Source organism: Plecotus auritus (genome assembly GCF_963455305.1).
Source record: "Plecotus auritus genome assembly, chromosome: 6".
Taxonomy (NCBI): Eukaryota; Metazoa; Chordata; class Mammalia; order Chiroptera; family Vespertilionidae; genus Plecotus; species Plecotus auritus.
In genome coordinates, this window is record NC_137773.1 from 85,406,763 (window position 1) to 85,420,582 (window position 13,820).

Genomic DNA, 13,820 nt, shown 5'->3' on the forward strand with positions numbered 1-13,820 from the left:
TGCCTTGTTTACCACAGGATGGTGCTTGGTGCATAGTGGCACTCAGTATTTGGTGACTAATAAGAGGCTCTCAGTCCAGGGAAGGTAGGCCTGTGAGTTGCTGAAGTGGCTTAGCGTTGTCTTCTAAAGGACCTCGAACTCCGATGTCATGTGGGACAGGAAGGTAACACAGGTGGGTGGGCACCTGTGGCCCAGCTTCAGTCAAAGAAGAAAACACAAAGAAAACTAGAAAATATTTTGAACTGAGATAAAACTCAACACGTGAAATGTGTGGACTGCAGCAGCTGAAGCAGTGCTAGAGAGAAATGGGCTCTGGATGCTTAGAAGAGAGTGAAAACGGAGAATCCATGATCTATGGCAGGAGTCTGCAAGCTTTGGTCCCTGGGCCAAATCCAGCATCCTTTTTAAATAAGGTTTTATTGAAACCAAAAGCTGCTTAAATTTTTTTTTAGTTGTTTATTGATTTGAGAAATAGAGAAGGGAGAAAGAAAAAAACATCAATTTGTTGTTCCACTTCTTTATGCATTCATTGGTTGCTTCTTGTATGTGCCCTGACTGGGGACCAAACCCACAACCTTGGGGCCCTAACCAAATGAGCTACTCTGCCAGGGCGTTTCTTTTCTTTTCTTTTTTTAAGTTTAAATTGAATGAAACACATGGTGAGGGTGGGGGTCCAGATTTGGTCCTCAGCCCACCAATCATTTCTCTGGTTTAGCTGTTTCCTCTTTCAGAGAATGGGCATGCTCATTGGGCAGTGTGGAGTAGTGGTTAGTACACAGGCCACATAACCTTGGTATCATCATTTCCCTTCCTTGTGCCTCAGTCTCCTCATGTGTAAAAGGGGGTAATGGTAAGCAGCTGCCTCCTGGCGTTGTATGAAGGACTAAATGAGTTTACCCATGAAAAAGTCCTGGCACACAATAAGTACCCAGTAGCGCTCTCCTAGTTATAGGGCACCTATATGCACACCCATTTGTACATTAATACATGGACAAAGTTTTAAATTTTCAAAATAGTTATGTGTTTATTTGCATGTGTCTTAAGGAACAAAGCATAGCTAGCTCCCCCCAACATGTGAGTTCACAGATGTTAATACTGCAAATGACCCAAGTTTAAAAATAAAGATGAGCTTAGCTGGAGTAGCTTAGTGGTTGGGCGTCCACCTATGAACCAGGAGGTCACGGTTCCATTCCAGGTCAGTGCACATGCCTGGGTTGCAAGCTCGATCCCCAATGGGGGGCATGCAGAAGGCAGCCAATCAATGTTTCTCTCTCTCCCTCTTTCTCAAAAATCAATGAAAACATATTTAAAAAGAAAACTAAAGGCGAGTTTGTATTTTATACAATTTTTTTTACTGAGATAAAATTTACCATTGTAAAGTGTACAGTTCAGTGGCTTTTAGTATAGTTGCAAGGTTGTGTAACATCACCACTATCTAATTCTAGGGGTGGGGGAGGGAAGATTCATTTAAAGAAAATTATCAAACAACTCAAGGAGTAGAAAAAAAATAATAAGAGGACAGTAGACAGGTAAGCAAAGTTTGGGGATCAGCAGGAGGATGCCAAAGAGCATCAACACTCCGTACGACAAAAGGGGACTCTGACACCCAGGGATGAGTCAGGCACAGAGACAGTGTTTACAGGGGGGGGGGGCACAGAGCCCAGTGAGGGGGTCTGAGGGACCCCAAGGAAGCCTTGGAGGAGAGGTGGTTGGGCCAGAGCAGCTGAGAGGTCTCAGGCAGCTCCTTTTCTTGGGAAGAATATCTTTTTACCAGTAACTTCCCTTGGAAATTGGAAACCCTGGACGCCTCCCAGGGCTATAATAAGGCCGTGTCCATTGACCAAGTTAAAAATAAAAGATCCCCACCCAGGGGCACTCTGGGCTGGGTGGAGGTACTGTGTAGGCTGGGCAGGGGTAGGACCTGCTCTGTGACTTAAGGCATGTGTCTGCCCTCTCTGGTCTCTGGTCCCCAACAGCATTAGACTGACGATTTCCAAAGACCCAGTTAGTGGGGAGATTTATATGGCTGGGCTGCTGCCTTAAGGAGGCTGTAAGCCAGGAGAGGGGGCACTCTCTGGGGGTCCCTGTCCCTCAGGGTTCTCTTGGGAGGATACTCCCACCCCAGCCCTGAGCAGGAGAGGCTGGACACACTGGCCGTCAGCGCCACCTGGTGGCAACGAGTGCTCATCGCCTCAACTGACTCCACACAAAGGAAGCATCCTGTTCTCTGGGTCAGGGAGACGCACGTCCTGTACCCAGGTCAACCACACTGGCTCCTCTCCGTCCACAGGGCTTTTGGACTGCCCCCTGCAGGAACCCTCCCTGACACCCCCAGAAACCTCTGTGTGCCCCATCACACCCAGGACTACCCAAGTTGTAACCACCTAGTCTTATGTCTGACTCCCTCACAGAGCTGTGAGCCCCAAGAGGGCAGGAACAGAGTCTGCTTTAGTCAACACTGTATCCCCTGAATCTGAAACCAGCCTGGTATACAGTAGGTGCTCAGTATATACTGTTTAATAAATAAATGAACGAACTGCTTGCCAGCAGGCAGGAAGGAAACATGGAAGCAAGAGGATGCTTTAAAGATAAAAACAGACTTAAACATAATTCGCATTCATTTATTGAGCACCTCCTGTGTGCCAGGCACTGGGATCCAGCAGTGCAGTCAACAGACAAAATTCACATCTTCATGGAGAAGGCAGGTGACAATGTGGGCAATGAATAAGTGACTTATTTTGTCCAAATGTGCTAAGTGTTATGGAAAAATAGAGCAGAGTCAGGGGGATCTGGTGGGTGCAACTGTAAATGAATTTTAAATGGGGTGCTCAGAGAAGCCCCCATTGAGAGGGTGGCATTTGAGCAAAGATCTGGAGGAGGTGAGGAGGGAGCTATGGAGGTTTCTGGCAGAAGGACATTCCAAGCAGAGGGAACAGCCTGTGCAAAGGCCCTGGGGCAGGACCAGGCCTTGCAGGTTGAAGGATTAGTGAGGAAGCCTGTGTGGCTGGAGTGGAGTGAGCGAGGGGTAGAGAGGGAGAAAGTAAGGGCAGGGAGGGGATGGGGGCAGGTCCTGCAGGGTCTCGTGGGCCTCTGGGGAGGTTTGGGCTTTTTTTTTTTTTTTAATAATATATTTTCATTTATCTCAGAGGGGAAGGGAGAGAGAGAGATAGAAACATCAATGATGAGAGAGAATCATTGACCAGCTGCCTCCTGCACGCCCCACACTGGAGTTTGGGCCCACAACCCAGGCATGTGGCCTTGACCAGAGTTGAACCTGGGACCCTTCAGTCCGCAGGCTGATGCTCTATCCACGGAGCCGAATCAGCCAGGGCAAGGTTTGGGCTTGTATCCTGAGGGAGGGAGCTGGAGTCCCTGCTGTGGGCAGAGGGGAGAAATGACCGGACTTGGGTACTCAGAGGGTGCTGCTGCAGGGAGAACACACTGCTAGGGCAGGGGCTGAATACAAATCAACAGAGCCTCCGAAATGGGAAAGTGGGTGGCTGGGGACAGGGAAGAGAGGGCAACTTTATCCAGATTCCTCTTTGGTGCCTTTTGAATTTTGAACCATGAGAATGTATTCCTTGTTCAACAGAATGTAAACTTAGATACACATCTGTTGATTGTGCATTTGTGTGTAGTGCTACATTGATGATTGGGGAGGTGGGGGGAGGTCTGTCACCTCCTCTGTGTCTCACCAGGCAGTGGGACAACCCAGACTTGAATATGTAAATTTGTGAGATTCAGATGCAGCCCACCTCCTGTCTCCCCCCTCCCAGCCCCCGCCACCCCGGTTCTGCCTAAGCCAAGCCACAGCTGCGCATGTGCTGACACTGGGTAAAGCACTAGCTTCTGTGGCCCAGAGGTGGGAGAACATCTGTAAACTATCTAACCATCTCAGAAAGACATGGTTCCAAGCAGGGACACAGTACTGACCTCCAAAACCAAATATCTGTTATTTATTCACATTTCACAGTTTTTAAAGGGGAAAAATTTCAAGAGAATTTCCCTATTTTTCTTTAAGGCTGTTTGGCCTAGAGGGGACATAGGATGTCCCCAGGAAACACCCAGGCCATGGTGGCCACCAGGGGGCGCTGGTGCAACAGGGATTATAGCTGAGCCCCCAACTCTGGGAAACGTGGCCTTCCTGATTGGAGTCGCCATATTCTACATGGCCGCCCCTGCAGGCTTTTGCTGTGCTCTTTTCCCAACCCACGGCCCATTCCTAAGGTCTTAGCTAACTTCCTCCTTCCAGAAGCTTCTCAATTCCCCGAGGCTGACCAAGGTCCCCTTTTGGGCTCCAACAGCCCTCTACATTTCCCCATCACAGCCCCCATTACCCCATAACAGTCTCTGTCTCTGGCATTGGGCCATATGCGCTGAACAGACGGAATAGCATTGTCCCGGGTCACCTCCAGGGTGACCACTCAGTCATCACTGTGCCCACAGGGCCTGCACAAGTAGGACCCCAATACATGTTGGTTGGCTAAGTGGACAGATGAATCAACATTCTCCTCCCTCACTGCAGGTAACAGGTCTGTGTACCCATAGTCCCCCACAGGCTCACACTCAGCAGGTGCTCAATAACTATCAAAATTACCACCCATTTGATATGTACCATGCTCTGTACTGGCTTCTGAAATCACCACAGTGACCAAGACAGATCTGTCCCGGCCCTCTCAGAGTGGGCAGTGTGGTGGAGAAACCGTGAGTTAACAAATAATGAAATTAACAAGATTATTTCAAAGAATTTAAAAATCAACACAATGAACTAACAGGCTGCTCGGTTTCTGTATGGGCTAGAATTTAAGAGAGACCTCTGGCTCTTTCTCCTGCTCCTGAAGGTTCCTTATGTGCTGTGTGACCTTGTACAAGTAACTTTACCTCTCTGGTCCTGTCTCCTCATCTGTAAATTGGGGACAATGATAGTCTCCGGTTCCTGGGGCTGTTGGGAGGATGAAATAAGCCCATCTGACCTAGTCCTCTAGCTGCCTCCCTGGCCCCATCTGTCCTTCCCACAGCAGCCCCCAGAGGGCGCCTGTGAGCACCTTTGTCAGGTCCGGCTCTTCTCAGCGCACAGCTCTCCAGGGCTGCCACCTCCCTTGGTGGGGTCGGGGGTGGGGAGCAGCGGGATCCAAGTCCTCCATGGAGCCCACAAGGCCACAAGGCTGTACACGACCTGCCTCTCCTAGACTCCTCCTTCCTCCCTTCCCACCCTCCCTCCCTCCCCCCGCCCCAGCCCACCCTACTTTTCCATAGCCAGTTCCTTCTCTTCCTCCAGATCTTGGCTCCAACACCAGGTCCTCAGAGAGGCCTCTCTGGCACCTGGGCCAAAGGTCCCTCTCCTGAGACACTCCCATCACCTGGCCCTGTTATCTTGCTTCCTTATTTGATGACTCACTCACTACTCCCCTCTCCTCCACCTCCAACTGCACCCCACTGCCTGGGAAAATCCTGGCAGGCACTCAATAAATGTTGGTCAGATGAGCCAAATATTCGCTGCCACTGTCGTTATTTGCAGCTGGCTCTTACCTCCAAAACCCCGTCCTGCCCCACCCACCCCAGAACCCTATCGCAGGTTTTCCTCCCCCAGGTTTCACTTCATCTTTCTGGAGGCTGGGAGCAGAGCCTTCACAAAATCTGAGTCAGCCACTAAATGCAAGTGGGGATGACAGCCTGGGTGAATCATACCAGGCCTGCCCTTCAGGGCGGCAAGCACTGAAGGAAAGGGCATGCAAAGTAAATGTGCAAATCAGACAGTTGGGTGAAGAGGGCCTCCAGTTATTTGGCTCAGCCCACCCAAATTCGCCTTCCTGGGCTCTCCCATCATTTCCTCCCTTGGAAGTTTGGCTTCTTCAATTGTAATCTCCCCAGTTCCAATCCAGAATTCACCTCTTTAGGCCTCAGTTTTCCCCATCTGGACAATGGGCCCAACCATAGAAGCTTCTACCTCCGGAAGTCGTTTGGGGAGATTAAAATATGCTTAGATTTTTAAAGCCTCCAGAATCATTAAGTGGTGAGTGCTCAACAAATCCTATTCTCAAGAAAAGATTAATCCCCTCCCTGTCAAGTATGCAGCTAATAAGCCCTTACACTGTCCCTGGTGTTTCAGTGTTAGGGACAACTTACTGATGACCTTGAAACACAGGAATCATAAACCCACTCCTGAGAAAGCAGAGGCTCAGAGGTGAAGACACTTGCCCAAAATCACACAGTGGGATCTGAGCCCAGCCTTGCTGAGGGCATCAAGGCACACTCACCACATACCCCTGCCCTCAAAAGAGCTGCAGCAGTTCTCCTCTAGTATTAGAAGTCGTTTTAGGAAAGCACGTGGCCCATCAGAAGACTGCATTTCCCAGTTACCCCTGCAGCCAGAAAAGAGCCAAGTGACATGTTCTGCCCAATGAAATCAGCAAATACCAGAAATTTCCGGTTCACGCCATTCATGAGAAGAGTGATTTTTTCTTCAGTTTCCCTTTTTTGTTCAGTAGGCATGTTTTTATCTTTACAAATCGCCTAGCAGAGGAGAACAGTGCTAGAGAAGCACTCAATAAATACTTATGATAATTAAAACACGGTGCTACTGTCCCCAGGCCATTCCCTACCACCATCATTCAGATAGTTTGTCAACACCATGTCCAATTCTGGCCTCCCCAAGAGCTAGAAAGTCACTGGGGCCCATTTTGCACAATTTCCTGAGACATAAAGGTGTCCCCAGCAATGTCCTGAAAATAGCAGATGACCCCCATCTTCTACTGCATCCCCTGAACATAGGGGGGTCTCCAAGATCCAGCCTGAAGGGGGTCTGGAGTCAAGGTCGTCAGGCTTTGTCACTCAGTCATTCCGCTTCCCGTGTCTGATCCTCGGGCGCCGGGGCCCCTCTTTGGTTCCACATGTGGTTGTTGAGCCCCAGCTGCACCATCTGTGCATGGTGGATGATGAGGGGCTGCAGCCCCGGGCTCTGAGGGGGCACAGGTGAGGCTGGCGGGAAGACTGGAGGCTGCGGGAAGGTTGGGCTGGGGGTGCCAACCAGCCACGGGGGCAGGGTTGGTGGCTGATAGCTGGGCCAGGTAGGAAAGGGTGGCTGGGCTCCCAGGGCCCCCGGGCCCCCATAGGGCACCTGAGCCCCAAAGGGCAACTGAGTCCCAAATGTCATGTGGTTCCTGAAAGCTGCCTGGAGCTGCTCCATCTGCGTCTGCCAGGACGAGTAGGCCTGGACGCAGGTTGAGTATGCGGCGCTCACAGCTGCCGCCCGCTGCCGCTCACCCTCCAGGTGCTGGCGCCGCTCCCGCAGCGCCCGGGCATCCTGCTCCTTCCTCCAGTTGGCCTTGCGATCCCGAAGCTTATGAGGCTTGAAGGTGTTGGCTACCTTTCTGGCAAAGATCTGGGAGTGCTCGTCCAGCCACACCAGCCCGGTGAGCAGGCTGGCCGTGTCAGGACTGAGCTGGGACAGGGAGCTCTCCAGGGGCAGGAAAGGGACCACACAGTCTTGCCACCCTGGCCGTGTGAGGCTGCTCATCAGCGACTGGCTCAGCTGGTGCTGGCTCAGGCAGCAGTCGAAGTTGGCCGTGAGCAGCAGGATGGTGAAGGCCGAGTGGTCGATGGCATCCTGCAGGCAGCACAGGCTGCTGCGCCCGGGCACCTGGAAATCCTCGCAGAAGGTGGCTCCGTCGGGCACACCCAGGGCCTCGAACTTCTCCCGGACACGCAGGGCAATGTGCTCGTCCGCCTTGGCGTGCAGGACCACAAAGTTATAGAATTTCTGCTCTGACGGCTCAAACTCGGGAGAAGGGGGACACGGGCTGGAGGAGGCCGGGTGAGCTGAAAGAGGAGTCGGAAGGGAAGGATTGGGAGGGGACGTCTTGGGGGCTGAGGAGGTTGGTGGGCATGGCTGGGCTGTTGGGGAAGTATTATCTTCAACGGGAATTTGTAGTGGCACCTGGTCCTCGACAGGGCAGGTGTTTCTGGAGGGCGAGGGGAGAGATTTGGGGGCTGGTGACACTTCCGTACATTCCACTGGGTAGTGGGTGCTGGTGCCTGGAGCATCAGCGGTGTTGGACAGGCCAGCAGGGCTTGCATCTAAAGTCACCTCAGGAAGCCTGGGGGCTGGGCTAGTTGATGGCACCAGGGTGTTAGCCATCTCTTCCGATGTGGGCCAGCTCATCTCCTCAGGCTCCTGGAAGCCTGTGGGGACAGGCTCGGGCACCGGGGGCTCCTCACACAGCTTGCTGGGTCCATGGGGGCTGCAGTGCTGGCTGAGGAGGGCCATGGTGGGCGACTGGCTAATTTCCAAGTTGCTGGCCAGGGAAGCCGGGCTGCCGGTGGATCTGAGGGAGCATCCTCTGCTCCAGCCCAAGGGGTCCTCGATGGGCTGAGGATGGCTGCGCGTCCCAGAGGGTGATGCGGAGGAGGGCGGGAGGCAGCCCAGAGCAGAGTGGAGCGGCTGGAAGTGCCCCAGGTCCCCAACGATGTCCCACCCGCACCGGTCCCGGGCCTCCTCCTGGAGCTCCCCGAGCTGGGGGTCATCCCGGGAGCTGTAAACGTGGAGGGCTGCCCGGTAGGCCACGTCCCGCACTGGGGCCGGGCACAGCTTCTCCTCGGCAAGCAGGTGGTACAGCCGGGCCACGGCCCATGATACGTCGGGCGGCTCCTCCGTGGCCTCAGCACCGCTGTCCATGCCAGCCCACTGGCGGGCCACAAGCCGGGCCACCGCGTCTGCCTGCAGGGCCTCCAGGGAGATCCTGGCCTCGGTTTCCTGGCCCAGGGTCAGGAGCACCATGGCGTGCAGGAGGTCCGCCCCCCGCCAGCAGGGGCGCAGGGTCTTCAGCTTGTGCTTAAGATACAGGAGCTTGTCCTGGCCTGCACTGCCTAGAATGCGAAAGGCACTGGAGAGCGACGGGCCCGTGCAGGCCATGGGCAGGCTGGGTGCGGCCTCCGGTGGCAGGAGAAGCGCTGGCTGGTGGAGGCATGTTCCACACCCCTGCCTCCTGCACGCCCGGCGTCCCCTACCCGCTCACCATACCGGACTCCAGGGAGCCATGGGAGCAGACCTGCGGGAAGCAGACCTGTGGGGAGCAGGAAACACATGGTCACCACCAAGTGGGGAGGGGGGCCTGGGAAGCAGCTCAGACACCCACCTGCCTGCAGAGGCCACCATGACCTCTCACATCAGGAAGACCCTGGGCAAGGTGTGTCCCCTCCCCCAACGCGTTTCCTCCTCTGCGAGAGGATCTCAGCCAATCACCCAGAGGTAGATGCTGCTATTCCCCCATTTGCAAATGAAGAAAGTGAGCCAGAGAGGTGGAGTCCCTTGCCCAAGTCACACAGCCAGTGAGTGACAGAGCTGGGATCGGAACCCCAGCAGTCTGGCTCCACAGGGTGTGTGCCTGACCGCAAGACTCCACTGCCTAAGATGAGGATAAACCCACTTATAGATTGATTGTCTCAAGGAACTGAGTTGTGTTCTTGTATGGAAAGTTCTGGGTCCACTGACCGGAAGTCAGCAGGGGCTCAACCCATGTTTGAAAGGAAAGAGTCCGCCTCCTGGATGGCCCCCGTGAGCCCCACACCCTGGCTTTCCCAGCCGTAGGTAGTCCTTCCAACGCTGCCAGAGCTGATCTCTGATTGAGAGAAAACGGCAGACTGGATGGGGTGTCACTCATGACATTAAGTTATAAGACACACTGGCTTTCTTCTTAGTCACTCTCTATATGTTTTTATTGATTTTAGAGAGAGAGCAAGGGAGAGAGAGATATAGAGAAATATCCATGAGAGAGCAACATTGATGGACTGCCTACTGCACTCCCCCTACTGGAGATCAAGCCGGCAACCCCAGCATGTGATCGAACCAGGGACCTCTTAGTTCATGGGTCGATGCTCAACCACTAAGCCACACCAGCTGGGCTCAGTCACTCTCTTTCTCTGTCATGTGTCAGGGGTAAACCATGCCGTGAGCAGCCCTGTGGAGGGGCCTACATGGCAAGGAACTGAGGCCCACTGCCACCAGCCACACAGGGAGCCAGCCTGGACTCACTCCAGCCCCAGGCAAGTCTTCCGATGAAGCAGCCCAGCTGACAGCTTGACTGTGACCTCATGAAAGAATCCAAGACAGAACCACTCACCTATCTGCCCCTAGATGCCTGACCCTCAGAAACTGTGCGAGATCACATGTGTTTGTTGATTTTAAGCCACTGAGTTCTGGGGTGATTTGTTACACAGCTGCATGTAGCTAACTGATACAAGTAGTATTGTTAATATGGTACACTAACCATTACTGCATGCTGGCTCTATGCCTAACAGCGTTGCCATTCCATATAGAGGCCATGTCCTCTTCTCTCTATTTCTCAAAAATGCCATGCTGATCCCCACTTCAGACTCTTTGTAGGTGCTGTTTCCTCTGCTTGGAGCACCTTATCCCCAGACCTCTGCCTGGGTGACCTTACTCTCAAAACTCACTCTCAGGTCCCATGGCATCACCTCAGGTACAGTGGAGCCCTCCAGCACCACTTAAGCTCCCCATACAGTCTGCCTCACCCTAGTACCCACGGTGAGAATCTACAGCCTAGAGCAGTGCTTCTCAACTGGGAACAACTTCTTCCCCCAGGGGGCACTGGGCGATGTCTGGGGACATTTCTGGTTGTTATGACTATGGAGAAAGTGCCCTATAGTCATCAAGTGGGTGGAGGCTGCTCAACACACCACAGTACCCAGCACAGCCCTCCACAGAGAATGGTCTGGCCCCAAATGTTGCTAAGTGCTGATTTTGAGGGACCCCAGTCTATGATTCAGGATTTCTTAAAAATTCATTTTAAGCAGATGTCATATGGTCCCACTGGGGCGCCAGGGCCAAGGTCGGTGTATCCAGGAAGGTCAGCGCAGGGCAGAGAGAGCATGGGGAGTGCGGGCACAAGGGGGCATGACTGAGCAGAGACAGGAGTGGTGCAGAGGAGAAAGGCAGCGCTGGGGAGAGGATGTAAGGAAGTACGTGGCTGCCTGGCTGTTTCAAAAATGGAAATAGCCTCACATGTTGAAATGCTGATGGGGAAAAGGAAATAGCAGAGACCCAAACAGTGGAGCTGACTTCCTAGTGTGGGGGACAATCAACAGTGAGTCTACTCTGCTACCACCAGGACTGGTGCATAGCAGGGGCACAAGTCACTCCTTTTGGCTAATTAAGAAATGTTAGAAGCCCTAGCTGGTTTGGCTCAGTGGATAGAGCGTCCGCCTTCGGACCAAAGGGTCCTGGGTTTGATTCCTGTCAGGGGCATGTACCTCAGTTGTAGGCTCCTCCCCGGCCGGGCCCTGGTCAGGGCGAATGCAGGAGGCAACCAATCAATGTGTTTCTCTCACATCAATGTTTCTCTCTGTCTTTCCCTCTCTCTTCCACTCTCCCTAAAAATCACTGGAAAAATATCCTTGGGTGAAGATTAAAAATAAATAAATAAATAAATCTATTATAATAAACGCATAATATGCTAATTAGACCAGACGTCCTTCCGGATAACCTTTCGGACAAAGCTGGGGCTGCGAGGGAAGCCCGAGTCCCAGGTACTTGCCGATGGCCGGAGGGAAGCCCAGGTCCCGGGTGCCAGAGGACAGCTGGTGCCGGCAGCCCGGGGAAGGAAGGCCTACTCTTGCACAAATTTTGTGCTTTGGGCCTCTAGTATATATATAAAAAGAAATGTTTCAAAAATGGAAATAGCCTCACAAGGCCTGGAAGGCAAAACATAACCAGACTGCCTCAAAAAGATGTATAGGAAACCGAAAGGACAGTTATTCATGAGTGTTTACTGAACACCTAACTACGAGCTGACCCCTTCCCATGCCTGGCTCAGAGGAATCCTCACGCCAGGCCAGTGGGGAAGCTATCTGATATCTACATTTGGCACACACTCCTGTGACCTTTCAGTTTTTGCTTATTGTCTTGACTGTGATCTCCATGAGGGCACTACTTGGTTTCTACTGTGTGCCCAACATACTGAACAGTGTCTCCTGGCATACAGCAGGTACCTCATAACCGTTTGTTGGAGATTCAATGTTTGCCCCTTTATCAGAGGAGTAAACAGAGACCCGGGCAGTTTCAGGAACTTGCCCCACTGACCTATCCACCCCCAAACTGTGGAAGCCACTGGGGAGACCTCCAGCCTGCCTGTCACACTGGAACCCCCTCCCCCAACCCCCTGCCTCAGCCACCTGAGAAGGAAGACAGACCTGTCCACCTCGGGCCACCTGGGCTCTGATTGGTGTCAGTGCCAGTACTGGGCAGACTTCAGCGGCTCCTAGTACCAATCCCGCATGCCTCACGGAAAAGGATGAGAGGTGAGGGGCTGGAGATTCCCCATCTCAGCTGACCCAGGGTGGGCCACGGGATCTACCGTGGGAGGGGGGTTCTGGGGTCCCTGGGAAAGGTGGGGATTCAGGGCTCGTAAGGGGCTGAGAGGAGGGCCAGCGTTCCTGGGGCAGGAGGTACAGAGGCTGGGACAGAGAAAGCTCTGAGATTTCGGAAGCAATCAGAAACATTGGCGAGAAATGGGGAGTTGGGGGAGATCTGGAAGGCTAGGAAGAGATCTGGGGGACTGGGAAGAAAGTAGGGGAGTTGGAAAGAAATTCAGGGTGTGGAAGAAATGGGGGACTGGGGAGGACCTGAGTCACCGGGAGGGGAGCTGGAGCCTTGGGGGGTGGGAAAGTGGGGACGCAGCGCATGGACGCCAGACGCTCCGGGGGACGGGGGCGGAGGCGGAGGTGGTTGCGGCGGGGAGCGAGCAGACCAGGAACCTAAGCGAGGAGCCCGGGCGTCCAGCCATCAAGACGCGCAGCTACCAGCTGGCGCCCCGACACACGCCCCGCCCCGCCCTTCCCCAGCCGGCCCTCGCCCCCTCTCCACTTACCCGGAGCGGCCCTCACCCCTTCTTCACTTTCCCGGGCGGCCGGGCGCGCCGCTCGCGTCTTCGGCGCCAGGGTCTGTGGCCGGTCGGCCTGTCTGCGGTGCCGCAGGGAGCCGAGCACGGAGGGCGCGGGAATGGGTCCGCCTTCGGGGCCTCTGCCCGCCCTTTCCGGGGCGGGAGAGGGAGGGAGGGAAGGAGGTGAAGTCACGCTTTCCCAGCGGAACCGGGAAAGTCCCCAATACGCCCCGCCGCGCCCCCTCCTCCGCTTGGTGCGCTGCTCCGACTGCAGTTTGGGCACTTCCGTTACGCGGCGCTCTGGGAACCACAACAGGGGGACAAGAGGGACAAAGTCCTGCCCTGGGGAAGGGGGGACAGTCTAGTGAGAAAAGAGCCACAATTTAAAATTAGGTCATCGGCATTAGTGATCAGGACTGTCCAGGAAATAAAACAGGGGCTGGGAAAATTGTGAGTGGGGGCGCCCCAAAATTCGGAGGAAGGGAATCGTGGCCATCCAGGAGGAGTTTGGGGAAACCTATGTGTTGGGGAGGGGAGAAGCAAGATGGCATATCTTGAAGCTGCAAACACGACTTTTTAGAATTCGCAGGTGCCCTAACCTTTTGGGTGTCCTGTACCCAGAGCGGACAGATCCATGGGGTATAGCTAAGACGCGTACTCAGGGCCATCATACTTTTAGGGGCACACAAAAGTGTTTTCATTTCTTTTAAAATCAGAAAAAAAATATGAATAGAATTGCAGCCTGGATTATATTCATCTTTATACCAGTGTTTTTGTAACATGTCATTTATTATATGTTTGTTTGTTTAAATGAAGAAAGGGGCCCACAAAATTATAAATGCCTTTGTCTGGGCCCCTTTGTCTGCCTGGAGAATCTAGGGGCCTCTTCTCAAAGTAACATTTGTAGATTCATAAAACAAAATA

At 53.5% G+C, this 13,820-nt stretch overlaps 1 protein-coding gene across 1 annotated transcript; it reads right to left on the minus strand.

The window, feature by feature from the left end:
• Nucleotides 1–6,432: 6,432 nt before the first annotated feature.
• Nucleotides 6,433–13,056, minus strand: TICAM1 (TIR domain containing adaptor molecule 1). Its single transcript, XM_080674520.1, has 2 exons — nucleotides 12,885–13,056; nucleotides 6,433–9,062 (listed from the first exon to the last, which is right to left on the minus strand). Exon 2 carries the CDS (start codon nucleotides 8,909–8,911, stop codon nucleotides 6,836–6,838), a length of 2,076 nt encoding a protein of 691 aa, XP_080530646.1. The 5' UTR covers nucleotides 8,912–9,062; nucleotides 12,885–13,056; the 3' UTR covers nucleotides 6,433–6,835.
• Between the last annotated feature and the right edge of the window lie 764 nt (nucleotides 13,057–13,820).